Source organism: Equus przewalskii, chromosome 21, assembly GCF_037783145.1.
Source record: "Equus przewalskii isolate Varuska chromosome 21, EquPr2, whole genome shotgun sequence".
In the NCBI taxonomy this organism is placed as follows: Eukaryota; Metazoa; Chordata; class Mammalia; order Perissodactyla; family Equidae; genus Equus; species Equus przewalskii.
This window is the reverse complement of record NC_091851.1, coordinates 4,601,611-4,616,506: the sequence shown is the minus strand read 5'-3', so window position 1 is coordinate 4,616,506 and position 14,896 is coordinate 4,601,611. Positions and strand designations below refer to the sequence as shown.

General features: G+C 39.7%; 1 protein-coding gene across 14 annotated transcripts in view; it reads right to left on the bottom strand.

Moving 5' to 3' along the window:
- Positions 1–14,896, bottom strand: part of RALGAPA2 (Ral GTPase activating protein catalytic subunit alpha 2) — a 323,319-nt gene that overhangs the window by 92,652 nt on the left and 215,771 nt on the right. For all 14 annotated transcript variants that reach the window (XM_070588734.1, XM_070588729.1, XM_070588728.1 and 11 more), the window contains one exon: positions 11,134–11,292. In XM_070588734.1, coding sequence (XP_070444835.1) covers positions 11,134–11,292 — 159 coding nt within the window. The remainder of the gene's footprint in view (positions 1–11,133; positions 11,293–14,896) is intronic.

Sequence of the window (14,896 nt, the reverse complement as noted above, 5' to 3'; positions counted from 1 at the left end):
CAACAGAGTTTCTCACATTTCTGAGCAGATCCCCTAAGTAAATCTAAAATAATCAAAAAGTCAAAAAGAACAATGAGAGAACCAAGCGCCAGGTAACGAAGGGTCAAAATGAGCGGCCCAAAAGGAAAGAAGTCATTTCTGGGAGTGGTTATTCACAGGACTTCACGCTCCAGGGGTGCCGGGTGTACAGACACAGGGCCCTCCTGAGGCATCTGTGCACAAGTAAGGTCAGAACAGACGACCTTTAAGGGCCCTTCACCTCTGCAATCTACGATTCCAGGACCTGCTACGGTTTCCCCTCCTGGGACATTCACAATCCCACAGTATGAACTTATGGAGTGCAAGGGTGTGTTTGGACCTATGGATTTATGCCCGAGGTGTCAAAGTCAGTGACAGACAAATTGGTTAAAAAACTGCACTGAAGTACAACAACTTTCCTACTGGAAAATAACACCAGTATTTGCCAGAAAGACTGAGGAGTCTGTGGACTGAAAATTTTATAAAAAGTAAAATGTGTTAAATTCTAAGCACTTATGCGCTCTGCAGTTCAGAGTGGGATGTGGACAGGGGAGGGCGTGGCACTGTCCACCAGGAATGCACAACTCCACAAGGGCATCGGCAGGGCGGCCCTCTCTGAGGAGGGGCAGCCGGGAAATGGCTCATTAGATTTGGGTAACTTTCTTGAAAGATGAGAGAAAACAGATTTAAACTCTATTTTGCAGAACCTGGGATAGACACAGAAAAAGAATTTCCAAATAGTGAGAAAGTCCCCTTAGGGAACAATTATGGCATCTCTATGAGTGCTTTTAAAAGTGGCTGATCACTTAATTGGGCTTATAAGTCATTCTCCTTTGATGCCTTTGAAGTCTATGATTCTTAGTAATTGGAGATGAAAGTAATATACATAATTGATCTATTTTTGGACTAATTAAGAGGTTATATTAAGACATAATAACAAAAGAATCTTAGAACAAGGGGTTAAAAAACCCAGAAGTATCCGATTTTGATGATGAGCCCAATGGCTGTGGCTGCTGTTACAACTGTTACTAAGCTCCCGATGCTCGGCCAGGTTCTGAGCTCAGCGCTCAGTGTACAATCTGTAATTCTTACAGCAATCCCATGAAGCCGACACTTCATCCCTACTTTATAGGGAAAAAGATGAAGGTTAGACTGGCTTACTGCCTGTCTAAGCTCTTCCAGGTCAGGACTCAGGCCCAGACTCCTCCCCACCAACTCAGAGCTCTGCATGACCTGTTCTGCCTCCCTCAGCTCCTCCAGCCCTCCTCCTTGCTCCTGAAACTCTGGCCACAGCAGGTGTCTTCCTTTCTTCAGACTTTAAAGCTCAAGCCCTCTGCAAGGACTTTGCCCTCACTGTCCTTTCTGCTTGAAGCTTGCTGAGGGCTGGCTCTCCTGCTCCATTCGGGATCAGCTGAAATGTCACCTCCTTGGGGAGCTTTCTGTGCCCATCCGTAATGACCCTCTTTATCCCTGACAATTTTCCTTGCTCTGAAGTTGGCTTTGTCTGGTATTAATACAGTTACTCCAGCTTTCTATTGATTAGTGTTAGCATGGTATATCTTTCTCTATCCCTTTTAATGTGTATTTATATTTAAAATGGGTTTCTTGGGGCTGACCCCGTGGCCGAGTGGTTAAGTTCGCGTGCTCCGCTGCAAGCGGCCCAGTGTTTCGTCGGTTCGAATCCTGGGCGCGAACATGGCACTGCTCGTCAGACCACGCTGAGGCAGCGTCCCACATGCCACAACTAGAGGAACCCACAACGAAGAATACACAACTATGTACCGGGGGGCTTTGGGGAGAAAAAGGAAAAAATAAAATTAAAAAAAAAAAAAATGGGTTTCTTGTAGGCAGCATATAGATGGGGTCTTGTTTTTCTATCTGCTCTGACAGTCTCTGTATTTTAATTGGCGTATTTAGACCACTGACATGTAAAGTGATTATTGATATAGTGAGATTAGTATCTACCATATTTGTTACTGTCTTTCATTTGATGCTCTTGTTCCTCTTTGTCTCCTACTCTTTTTCTGCCTTCTCTGATTTTAACTGAGTATTTTATATGGTTCAATTTTTTTCTCTGCTCTTAGCATATCAATTATAATTTTTTTTACTTTCAGTGGTTGCCCTTAAGTTTAACACATACATTTATACTTAATCCAAATCCTCCTTTAAATAACACTATACTGCTTCACAGGTAGTGCAAATGCCTTAGAGTACAGCATTCCAATTCTTCCTTTTAACACTGCTGCCATTCATTATTTATCCTTGAGCTATAATCATTGAATACATTTTTTCTATTATTATTTGGAACAAATTGTTATCTGTTAAATCAATTAAGAATAAGAAAAATGAAAGATTTCATTTTACCTTCATTTATTCCTTCTCTAAAGCTCTTTCTTTTTTAAGTAGATCTGTGCTTCTGATTCATCTCATTTTCCTTCTTTTTGATAAATTTATTTTAACCTATCTTGCAAGGCAGGTCTACTGGCCACAAATTTCCTAATTTTTGTCTGAGAAAGTATTTCTTCTTTCACTTTTGAAGGATACACAATTCTAGGTTGGTTTTTTTTTTTCTTTCACCACTTTAAATATTTTACTCCACGTGCTTCCTATCTGCATGATTTCTGAAGAGCAGTTCAACATAAAACTTATCCTTGCTCCTCCACAGTTGTTATTTTTTCTGGCTTCTTTCAAGATTGTTTTGATTTTTTGTAGTGTCTTAGTCTGTCTGGGCTGCTATAACAAAGTACCATAGACTGGGTGGTTTAAAAGAAGTTTACTTCTCCAGGTTCCGGAGGTGGGAAGTCCAAGATCAAGATGTCAGAGTTCAGTAACTGGGGAGAGCCTCCTTCCTACATGGCTGTCTCTGCTCCGTGTCCTCGCGTGGCAGAAAGGGTAAGGGAGCTCTCTGATGCCTCTTTTATAAGAGCACAAATCCCATCCCTAAGGTCTCCACCCTCATGACCTAACCACCTCCCAAAGGTCCTACCTCCAAATATCACCACATTGGGGGTTAGGTTTCAAAATATGAATCCTGGAGGGACATACACATTCAGGTCATAACATGCAATTTGAATATGGTATGTCTAGATATAGATATTTTGGCATTTATCTTATTTGGTATTCTCTCTGCTTCCTGGATCTGTGGTTTGGCATCTGTCATTAATTTGGAAAATTTTCATATATTAAAATATATATTATACAAAAAATACTTAAATGATGATCTCAAATATTTCTTCTGTTCTTTTCTCTTTCTTTTCCTTCTGGTATTTCCATTAGGTGTATATTACACCTTTTGTAATTGTCACACAGGTCTTAAATGTTCTGTTTAGGTTTTTTCATCCTTTTTTCCCTTTGCAGTTCAGTTCCAAGGTCTCTATTAACATATCTTCAAGCTCACAGTCCCTTTCCTTGGCTGTCCAGTTTACTGATGAGCCCATTAAAGGCATTCTTCATTTCTGTTACAGTATTTTTGATATCTAGCATTTCCTTTTAATTCTTCCTTGGAGCCTGCATCTCTCTGCTTACATTCGTTGTCTCTTCTTGCATGTCGTCCACTTTTTTTATTAGAGCCGTTAGTGTACTAATCATAGTTATTTTAAGTTCCTGGTCTGATAATTCCAAAACCTCTGCCAAATCTGAGTCTGCTTCTGATACTTGCTCTGTCTCTACAAACTGTGGTTTTTGCCTTTTAGTATGCCTTGTAAGTTTTTGTTGAAAGCTGGACATGATAACCAGGCACAAGGAACCAAAGTAAATAGGCCTTTTGTGTGAGGCTTTGTGTTCGTCTGGCTAGGAGTTAGGCTGTGTTTATTGTTTTCTGAAGCTGTAGATGAAGGCGCCAGAGGCTAAAATTTCCTTGGATGCCCTTGTTTTTGTCTCCTCTGTCATCTTTGGGTTTCCCTAGAGACTTCTCAAATAAGATCTTGGATGTGCAGTTCTTTCAGTTGTATCCTGTTACTACCAAAGCTCTATTAATGTAGCAGCTTAATAGGGAGGAGAAGTGTTCTAAAGACCTATGACTAGATCCCAGTCCTTTAGTGAGCCTGTGTCCCTGGGCTGTGACCTTCACAGGTCTTCTCAGTTTTGTTTTCTGGTCCCCTCCCTAGGTGAGACAGCAAGGCTAGAGGGCACTTGAGTTGGGTACTTCCCTTCCCCTAGATTGACTAGGTGCTGGTAAAACCCCAGCAGGTAAGGCTCTGGTAAAACACTTTCTCTTGAGGGCAGACCTTGTTAAGAAGCGGAATGCTCTGGGTGCATTTTGAAATGGCTACTTTCCCCTCCCTCTGTTGAAGCTTGAGGGTTTTTCCTCCAGTCTTCACTGTGAGAACGCGGTAGGGCTCCTAGAGGGAAAACTCACAAAAGTGTGGGAGTCTCCCTAAGACGAGTCCCCTCTTGACTCTTTAACTCTCAAATTTTTGTATACTGAGCCTCTAGCAATCAGTCAATTACAGCTGACATTTTCCTACCCTGGTGTTGGTTTCCCCAGAGGTTTCTGCTCCTGGGCTTCTGCTTGGCAAGTGGTGATTCTCTGTACCTGCCTGTCTGACCCTCCAACTCCTGAGGCAGTGGTTTGCCCTGTGACTTCAATTCTCTGATAGATCAAAGACGATGCTGATTTTCAGTTTGTTCAGCTTTTTTCTTGTTGTGAGGGTGGGAGTGATGACTTCCAAAATCCCTAAAGGCTGAACTGGAAACCAGATCCCCTAACTGGATTAAAGCAGCTTCCTTCCTGCCATCCTATCATTCTGTCTTATTTTCTTTCCAACACCTTCTACTGTCTGAAAGTCTGCAGTTCAACCATTTACTTACTTATTTGTTGGCTGTCTCCCTCACTAAAATTTAGATGCCAGGAGTAAAGATCCCCTTGACATAGTGTCTGGCATGAAGCAGCCTCAACAGATAAATGTTGCTTGAATGACTGGGTGAAGGCCTCTGTCTCCAGAGGCTCTGACTGCCGGACATTAACTAAGTCTGTTGTCCCTCTTCACATTTCGAGAACAAGATCTGTTGTGACCATCTGTCTCTTGCTTCATGGAGATGCCTGAAAGACCAGGGTGAAGGGGTGACAGGGGAGGTCCTGGGGTCCAGAGCAGGCTTCTGCTGCCACACCTCTTCTTCCATTTGGTGAGTTTGAGGAAAGGGCTCCAGAGTTAAAACAAGAGATGTAAAACTGCAAAGTTGGATAAACCTATTTTGAGATCAGCACCTATAGCACAGAGGAAGCATTCAGACCTCAGGAAACTCAAATGGGAGCAAAGAAGGATGGGACTGTTAGTTCTACTAGTGATGACAAATAATGAGTGCTTCCCCCTTATGATAATACTGGGGCGCGTGGGGGGGTGGAGAGTGGGCATCATAATTCCAAAGGGGAAAATCAAGGAGCGATTCATAGTCTAAAATCATTCAGTGTTGCTTAGAACAGGCAAAAGTGATAACAAACAAACAAATAAGGAAATAAGAAAGAATAACTCTTTCCTTCTATTTTAGCAATACCACACTTAAAAAGTTTACTTAAAATACATTCCTTAAAAAAATAAGTGCACTTCCTCCTATGGCACACTAAAAGCAGTCCAGCAATCGGTGAGATGGAGTTATGATGAAAGTATGCATGAAGAAAACAAAACAACAAAAACCCCAACAACAACAAATAATGAATTTCAAGTATAGCACAGAAAATACATCTCTAAGGATAAATTCTCTAATTCCTGGGCCAGGCGCCTTGTTTCCTTCTCACAGAGGGGTTCTGTGCTCCTGACACCCTGGCCACCCGCCCCACCCAGCTTTGCCAATGGCGTGAGCAACTGTGTGCAGGAACTTAGGAAGCATGTGCCGAAGGGTCAGGAGAACGTGCTTGTCCTTAGGCCAGAAGGCTCTTCCTGCTGAGGCAGCTCAGAGGTAGAGGACGGGAAATGTCTTGCTTTCTGACACAAAGCAGGCTCTACTATTTGCCACTCAGTGTACATTTACACAGTCTGGCTCTAGCTGGCAAAAGTAGGGAGGCTAAGGCAAAGAAGTGGAAGATGTTTATATCAAAGACCAACTAAAAAAAAGGGGGAAACAATGTCAACTTTTGAGAAAAATCAATTGAGAAAGAACTTTCAATAGCCAAATTGTCATGAACGATAAATCAGGAGCTAGAAGTTAATAATAGGTCATAGATTTTTTTCCATCTGTATTGAGGCTTATCTTAAAAATAAATGTTCTTTATTATTCTTTGGCAACTGCTTGTGGGTGACTCAGATAGTCTTTCAAAAACTGGACAAAAGGAACAATATACATCCCTTGTATCCAGGGAATTCCTCTAATTAGGAATGACAATGAATTAGAGAAGAAATTTGATTTTGCTATAAAATCTGCAAATGACAGCTGCCTTTTCATAAAGTTCTCAGTGTCACTCCTTTACTAAAAAAATCAGTAATAATAATAAGTTATCAAAACAACATATTGCAGTAATGCATTTAATAATGTATTTTAGTAAATTCTGATTATTCAGTATTTTCAATTACCTTTTCAAAATAAACGATTCTTTACGTATTCAAAAGTTAACAACTTACCTTTCCCTGAGAATTTCCCAGAGTATTTTAAAGTGTATGACTTAATCTTATAAAAGGTTATTTGGTTGGGGCTGAGATAAATATTTAAGAAAATTGCACATTTGAAATAAAAATAAAGAAATGTACATAGCCATGTTGCAGTCAAACACACTCCCTACATAATACTATAACACTATTAAACGATTTCCTTTCAAACACAGGTGCCAATACTGGCTCCTCTCGACCTCACATGTGCAAATGCTCTTGTGACTTCTGGTGCATCAGCCTTAACCAGCATTTCTGGGCATCTGCTTCAGGTGGAAGTTTTGGGCTAGCCATCATCCTGAAGAGGGTCACACACACACACACACACACACTCACAATGGCTGCTGAGTCTGTAAGGGAACCAGACACCACCTCAACAGCAGCCTGGTGAGTAGGGACAACTTAGGGAAAGGATGCGCCATCTAGGAACAAGAGGATCCAGCGAGGGCCCATTGACTTAAAGGGGCACTTAGAATCCCTGAAATGACTGCATAGATACCTTGGTCCCAACCTGAATGTTACAGCTGAGGAAGCTAAGGTCCAAAGAAATAGAGAGACTTGCCCAAGACACCCACCCACTTGTAGCAGCACAGGAACTGGAACCCTGGGGTCCTATCTTCTATCCTATTACTCTTTCCAGCTAGGCTTCTCAGAAACGATTGCATCGTTATCCATTTTTCTTCCATGTCCATATCTACCAGGGCCAAGTAAGTAGAGTTTGGAGGACATAAACATGTTTTTCATTTATGAAATGGACACTCTGGTTGAGGTGACAAGGAAGACACTTCATCAAAGCTTCCTCCTGTCTTAACTGCTCCCGGTCAAGGTTGCTTCAGCAAGTCTACCCTTTGGTCAGACAGTCACCAGCCAGCAACTAATGTGCCTGGAGAGAAACATGGCAAAAACACTAAAACTTACCTTCACAAATTCATAAAAGCAAATGTTCTGAACACCAACATTATTTTCAGTTACTGAAAGAAGGAAAGAAACCTGGGTACTCACTGCAACATGGAGGCTTTACCAACGATGTTCTGCAGAACAAACTAGGCATTTTAACAAACCTTTAAATCACTCATATTCTGCTCTAAATGTAAGTCTTCCCTGACCACTGACTTAGTGAGAAAAGTAGGAAAAAATAGAAGTCTGACGATAGCACATTTCTTTTCCGTGACCAAAGACCAGTGTGTCAATATTTATGGAGATTGACTTATTTTAAAAGTAACAATCATGTTGCTAAGTCCACTGATTTTTATTTATTTATTTAAAAAAAAGTTCAATAAAAAGCTAGAAAAGTGAGCAGGGCTTCTGAGATGTGAGGGTTTTATGAGCTCACGCAAGCACACCCACACTTCTCCAACATACCATTTCACAAATGCTGTGTATTATTAAGAGGAGGCGGATTCTGCCAGGCACATAATTTGTATATTTAAGGGAGGTGTATGGAATGAAAAAGCGAAATATGTTAAATTTCAAAGGACTTGGAAGCAATGCTGCCTGTGAGCTTGTATTACAAATGGCCCTACATTATTACATACGCTATTAATGAGGCTGAGTGAATGAAAGTACAATTTGAATATGCATGACTCTATCCAATGAGCAGGACTTTTGTGTACTGATGAGGTTTTTTTCCTCCTAAAAAAGGATTAAAATTATTCTTACAGAAGTATGGCTGCTCAGAGACCAGTAAAATAAATGTACTTAGACCACAGAGTCACACTATATTCAGATGAAACATACAGGTGCTAAAAGAATGCCTTTGAGTTTACCTACAATTTCTGAAGCTTGTGCATATCCCGTCCTCCCAAAAGGAATATTCCTCAACTTTAAGCAGCTGTGTCATTACAATTTCTAAGCAAAAATAGTGATTTTGGTGGAGATCCCTAAAAGTAGACAAGGTTAAATAAACCTTTTGAGTACAAAGCCTTCACTTCCATAGTAAGGAGCACTAGTTAAAAGACTGGGGAATGGGTAAATTATGGCACCAAATGGCTGAGAATTAATCTCTGCTGACTAGCTGTAATCTAACGAGGCGTCTGTGTCCCAGGGAGCCCGCAGCATGTCCCTGGCGGTATGTGCAGTGTGTCGAGTCTGCGTGGCACCCTTTGTCCTCGCTCACAGGCGGCCTTTCCCCTCATTGTCCATAATATCCTCATGCATCTGGGACGCGTGGAATGCATTCATACTAACAGACTTACCATTGTTTTCTCTCAGAAGCTTTGTTGAGCAAAGACTGCATCACGGTTACTGATAATTATATTGCTTAATTAATCAAGACAAAAAAAATTTGCAAATCATTGCCTGGTTGCCAAGCAGGGAGATAAAAAATGACAACAATACAAGCTGAAGCAATATAACAAAAGTAACAGCTATCTGATCAGAAATTCTTATATAATGAAGCTATTAATGCTAAATCGGTTAATGTTAACATTGCTCCAGGTGTCTCTACTTAGATGCAAACAAAAAGGCTAACATTATGGATATAAAAGGCCAAATGTTGCCATGGATTCTGTAACCTGATAGAGAGGACAGCCTTTTCATTTGATTAGGGAATGCAATTTAAATACCAGGGACTGAAGCCAAACAAACAGACTTTCCCTCCACAAGCCTCTTGCATTCACCCTGGGGTCAGTGGTTGGTGAACAAAAGGTCAGCCACACTTGCCCTGGAAATGTCGGGATTAATTTTATTACATTGTAATGGTTTGTACTTTAAACGTGAGGATAACACTAAATTTCCAGTTGGCCATTATTCTCTTCTTCCCTTTAGGCTTTTTGAATTGAAATATTAAGAAAGTGATTTGCTCAATTCATCTTGTCAGAATTTATGACCAAATTTATAAGACACACATTTTTTAAAGAAATTTGAAAAGGTATATTAATACTTGTTTTCATGCATTATAAGTGTAATAATACCTTTTTAAAAATCACTTTAGACACCAGAAAGTGAATTGAAATATCTTTTTTATGTTCTTTATTTACTATTAAAAATAAGCAACATTTTTAGGACACTAAATGGCATTTTAGAGGGCCATGCTGAAAATGAACTAATAAAGCCAGTTAATCCATACTAAATATTAAAGAAACACATTTTTCAGTTTTGAAAGCTAGAGGATAGTAAATTTACTCGTTGTCTAATATTAAAATTTTCAGTTTAATTCTTAAAATTAAAGCAGTGTTCTTCATGGTCAAACACAAATATTATTAGCAGAAGAGACATTTTCTTATACAAAAGTGAAAACTTAACATACACAGAAACCTGAATGAGCGATAAGATATATATTTAAAATGAAGAACTTTTGGCATCTTTGCTCCCGGAACAGAAAAGAGAGTTCCTTTATGTCAGGCTCCTCACCAGCCAGAGTGGTTCACTTCTGTGAATTCAGGAGTTGAACCACACTGAATCTAGGCTGAGAAATAATAAGCATGCTAAACCTGGGTCTCATTATTTAATCTATTTTCAATGTAGTAACTATAACAAAAAAAAAGGTAACAACAGCAACAACTAACGCTTAAGTAGCTTTTGCTCTGGGCCAGGCACTGTTCGAGCACCTTTCAATTCTCCACTCATTTAATCCTTACAACTTTAACACTTTAGATTAGGTTATAAATATCAAAATCTCAGTTACTTGTTATTTTAAAGATTAAAAAGAGAGCGTATTTAGAATGGTAACTTTTACTTTCTTCAGGAGAACAATTTGACATGAAAATGAAATTATATTTAATATCAAGCTGAAAGATGCAAAGTCATCTTCTTGAAGAGGAGTGACTTAATAAGCTAAATGTTTAATTAAAAAACTTAAAATAAAAAGCCCTTATATTAATAATTCCGAAATGAAAACAAGTCACTATATAAAGCACCCCTAAAATACCAGTAAAGGCATGGTAAGGATGGAAACTGCAGCCAATTTAGCACACGGCACACAACCATTGGATTGTTCTAGCCGTTCCCATGATCAATAGCAATTGACACAGCCGGACTGATTCTGTGTCAAGGTACTTCAATTGTTGAAAATCACCACACGGGCTGTGCTACAGAGGTCCGGCCTCTTCATGGACATGCCACAGTTCTTCAGGACTGACCCCGATCAGCACAGGCAGAGGCTTGGTGAGCAGCGCCCATCTGTCAGGCAATGTTGGATCATATACTCACAGCCATGCACAAAATGCTAGATGTAATATGGGCTTCGTTCAACTCTTACTGTTATTAATCAATGCGCCTCAAATTTAAAATTATAACTTTATCTTAAATTACAAATTTTTAAAAATTTAAAACATTAAAAAAATCCTAAATGTCTTTACATTATAACTTTCAAAGAGCCTAAGTAATAAAATACAGATTTCTGTACTCATGATGAAAGATTCTTTGAAAATCCCAACTCATATTTAATTCTATATAGCATATGTGATTCATATACACGTCAGACATTCATCAGTTAGAAAAAATTCTCTTTTAGCATATTACTATCATTGTTGTCAATAATGGTGAATCATATGGCAAATGTTGTATGAGTCAGAGCAATAATGTGGTGAAAACGTACCTCGGGTTTCTTCGTGATAGCGATAAAGAACATGTGATTCTTCATTGGGTAAATAATGATTGAAACATCTCCAAAGGCAGTTGGGATAATGCCCCTGCGGTAGTCCCTGGAGTGTTCAGACCAGACGATGTGGACCTCATCATTCCCCAAGTGACGGAGCTGCAACAGCAAATTGACTCTTTATTAATCAGAGTGATAACAGCAGTTTATGAGGGGTCATGGCTTACAAATTGAATTATAATACTCAGAGGCAAAAATATTTCATTCCCCAAAAAGGCTACAACACCAGTGTCTTCTATGAGGATTTTAAAAAGCACATGTGCCTGAAAACACAGCTTGCCTTCTATGAAACGCATTGGTACTAAGATGATGCACGTATGCATCACAGGTACATTACGGCTGGATGGGAACAAGATCTTTTCAAGGATTTCTTAAAATTGAATTTTACTCCTGCATCAAAGCCTGATGCTTTATATTGCTGAGCATGTTTTAAACAATTAACAATATGAGTCTTTTATTCCATATTACAGTAAAGCTTCATAAAACTCTTAATTCAATGGCTATTAAAGATAAAAAGAATACGAATATAGGAGAACATAAGTCATTAAAACCAACTGTTACCGAATGTATAAAAACCAGACTGTCACAAACCTTTAAGAAAAAGTATGCATAAAATTACCTTTGTTTAAGAAACTAATAAATATTGCTTAAACTTAGTAAGAACACTAGTACCCAACATTTAAAGAATGCCATAGAAAGTATGTTCACACATACTGTTTTGTTTAATTTTTCCACTAACTCTCTGAGGTCACAACATCATCTTTATGTTATCTAACGAGGAGGAAGGGGGCTCAGGAAGGCAAAGGTCCCACCTACCCAGGGCGTATGAACAGTATGTGGCAGAATGGGCCTGCAACGCTGGGCTGGGGTTCTACTCCAGTGCTGTTTCCACTGTTCATGGCCATCTAAGCCTGCGCCAAGAGCTAATTGTACTATCACAAAGAGGCCCTGGAGTCCAAAAACAAGTCAGAGACTCCTGGGCTTTCTGAGGAGGGCTTAGCATGTCTCCCAGGAAGGGACCCCTTGACAGTGCTTCTAGGGCCAAGCTCTGTCAGACGCAAGAAAACCCTTGTTTAATAAAGCCCCTGCATAATGACTACATAGCCTGGGCTGCATATGAAATCATCTGAGTAAGACTGAAAGTGTGACTAAAAGAAACTGGCTTATAAAAATTAAAAAATGTTGGCCAAAATTGAAGTGCTAAAACAATAAAGGTTGACTAGGAACGTCCTTTGACGCCTGTCAAGAATTTGAGATTTTGGTCCTCTCCCCTGCTGCAGAAGACACTATGCACCATGAGAAAGTATTTCTTGCTTCCTAGCTTATTTAATAGATGAACCTGAAAAATGATTAAATTTAGAGGCACTTTAATGAAATACAGAGGTTCTGTCAAAGCTAATGCTTTAGTTTTATGTTAAAATATAAAAAAGGATGCTCTGGAACACTCTGTATTTAAAACAGGTTAGTAGAAATACAATTTTCTTTATAGATTATTTGACCACAAATGGAAAACCTGAGGTGACCCCAACATGGTCTCCTTTGCATTTACAAGGATACAAAGGAAGTTGGTTTACTGCAATGTCTTCTTATTCTTCACTCTCTTATACTTCTGGGAATACCTGTACAAGTCAAATTTTAAAAAAGAGACTTGCACCTGTACCTTTGAACCTATAGTGAGGTACAGGTGCAAGTACAGTAGCCCCTATAGTGAGGGGCACACGATTCCACTGTGCCTCAGTACAGGCTCTGGGACAATGCAGCCACGGGTGTCAAGCACAAGTCATGGTGATCCAGAACAACTTAATGGTGTTTATCACTTTCTAAATGTAAAATTACCCAGTACATCCGTGCCCAGGATCCAAACCACCTAACATGAGCATTCTGAAATCCATCATCCAGAAGTTTCAGTCACAAGGCATTAACTCTGAAGTAATACCGTAATTACTGAAATTTTGCAGTTACTCTCCCTTTTCTAAATTAGCTTACTCAATTATATAACCCAAGTAAGTCTCTCCTAATTCTGTTTGCAACTGTATTCTCAGAACTAGAGCAAGCGAGAATAGTATCACACTAATACAGCCATCCTCCCAGTGTGACACTTCTGTAATTAAGGAAGAGCTATTTTTGTGTGAAAATAATACAACATTCATCATCTCAAAGCTGCTTTCAATGTCATGTGCCTCAGACCTCTGGACACACCACAATTTAATTAGCTAACTCACAAAACTAAGAGCTAAGGCCCCAGGACCACTTGGCTGATAAATCCAGAGTAAAGAGCAAAAATACACCCTCTTCTGCCTATGACAAGAACACAACTAGGTAAAACAAATAAAATTAACCTGGTCAAATTGTTGACCATGTCAGAACATAAGGGAATACTCTGGAAACTACAGAGATGGCATTTTGTGAGTTTTGGAGAATTTTGATTAGAGGTCCTCAAATTAGAAATCTACCAGTGAGTTAGTTCCATGCACACAAGTCAAGTTGATCTGACTCATGCATAATCTGGCAGGAGACTGACAAGCCACATCCTGGAATGGAGCTGTCATTCACGCCAACTATTGCTTCAACCTCACAACAGGCTCCAGAATTCGAGGATGCTTAACAGGCTCAAAACAAATGCTCTGTTCTTAAGTCTTAAGAAATCAACCCCATGTCCTGACACTTCTTGTCCTGACAGAGTTTTAAAGTCCCTTTGCCTGGGTCCTTTTGCATGCTGCTGCCAGGCGGCACGCACTGGTGACACTGGTCATGGTACACACCTAATAGGCTGACCTCCTTTCCCGACTAATTGCATTACATCGCCAGCTGGCTCCAGAAGGAGTCGTCTGTTTGATTGAAGAATTCCTGCTCCTCAGTGGGCCCGGCTGCTACTTTTACTAAGTAACAGTCAGGCCTGACATCCCCATTGTTCAGCTGACAGTGTGCCCATCCTAAAATCTAAGTTTTATTTGCAAATTAACCAAGAAACTTCCTGCCAGAACAGTGCTGCCTGGAGACTGATAATGTGGGCCTTTCATCCCTTTTCACTCATACTGTATCACTGCCAATTTGTTTTTTATGCGGCTGGCCAGCCTGAGGCTATAAAAGCCTTGTAAGACATAAGTGCAATTATAGTCCTGGAGTCAAATGAATTGGACAAATCCAATAGCACAGCTCTGTCCCCACTCTGCAAACCCCTACAGCAGTTAGATTAGCTGTGAAAAATCTAATCTAGCTAGAGCTAACAAATTTCTGCAGTGAAGGATCAAGAGTTCAGTATGGGGTTGCAACCGGATTGCAGAATTGAAAAAGTGGCCCCATGACAGGGGCAGAAGAAAACATGAATCACTTTAGAATTTTGCAGCGCATTTTTAAGCTGTTAGGGACAATTTAGTGAGAATAAGACAAGGAACTGTGGGGTGCTGTTACTGTGACTGATTTTTCGTCTAGCTGTGAGACATCCTGATAAAGAGAACTTGTCATTAATGATGTTAAATCTTGGAGCTGCAAAAGGTATCAGCTGAATTTTGATTATTACAGTAGGGAATCTTCCAACCAGGCCAAGCCTTGGAACATTACTTATAGTATGGCATTTTATGAAGAAAACACTATATCTTATCTAAAAAAAAGACAATCCTACTTTACTTAGGAAATAATTTTTAAAAATATTTTAAATATAAATCTATCTTTTAACAAAATAGTGCTCAGTCATAAGAAAATC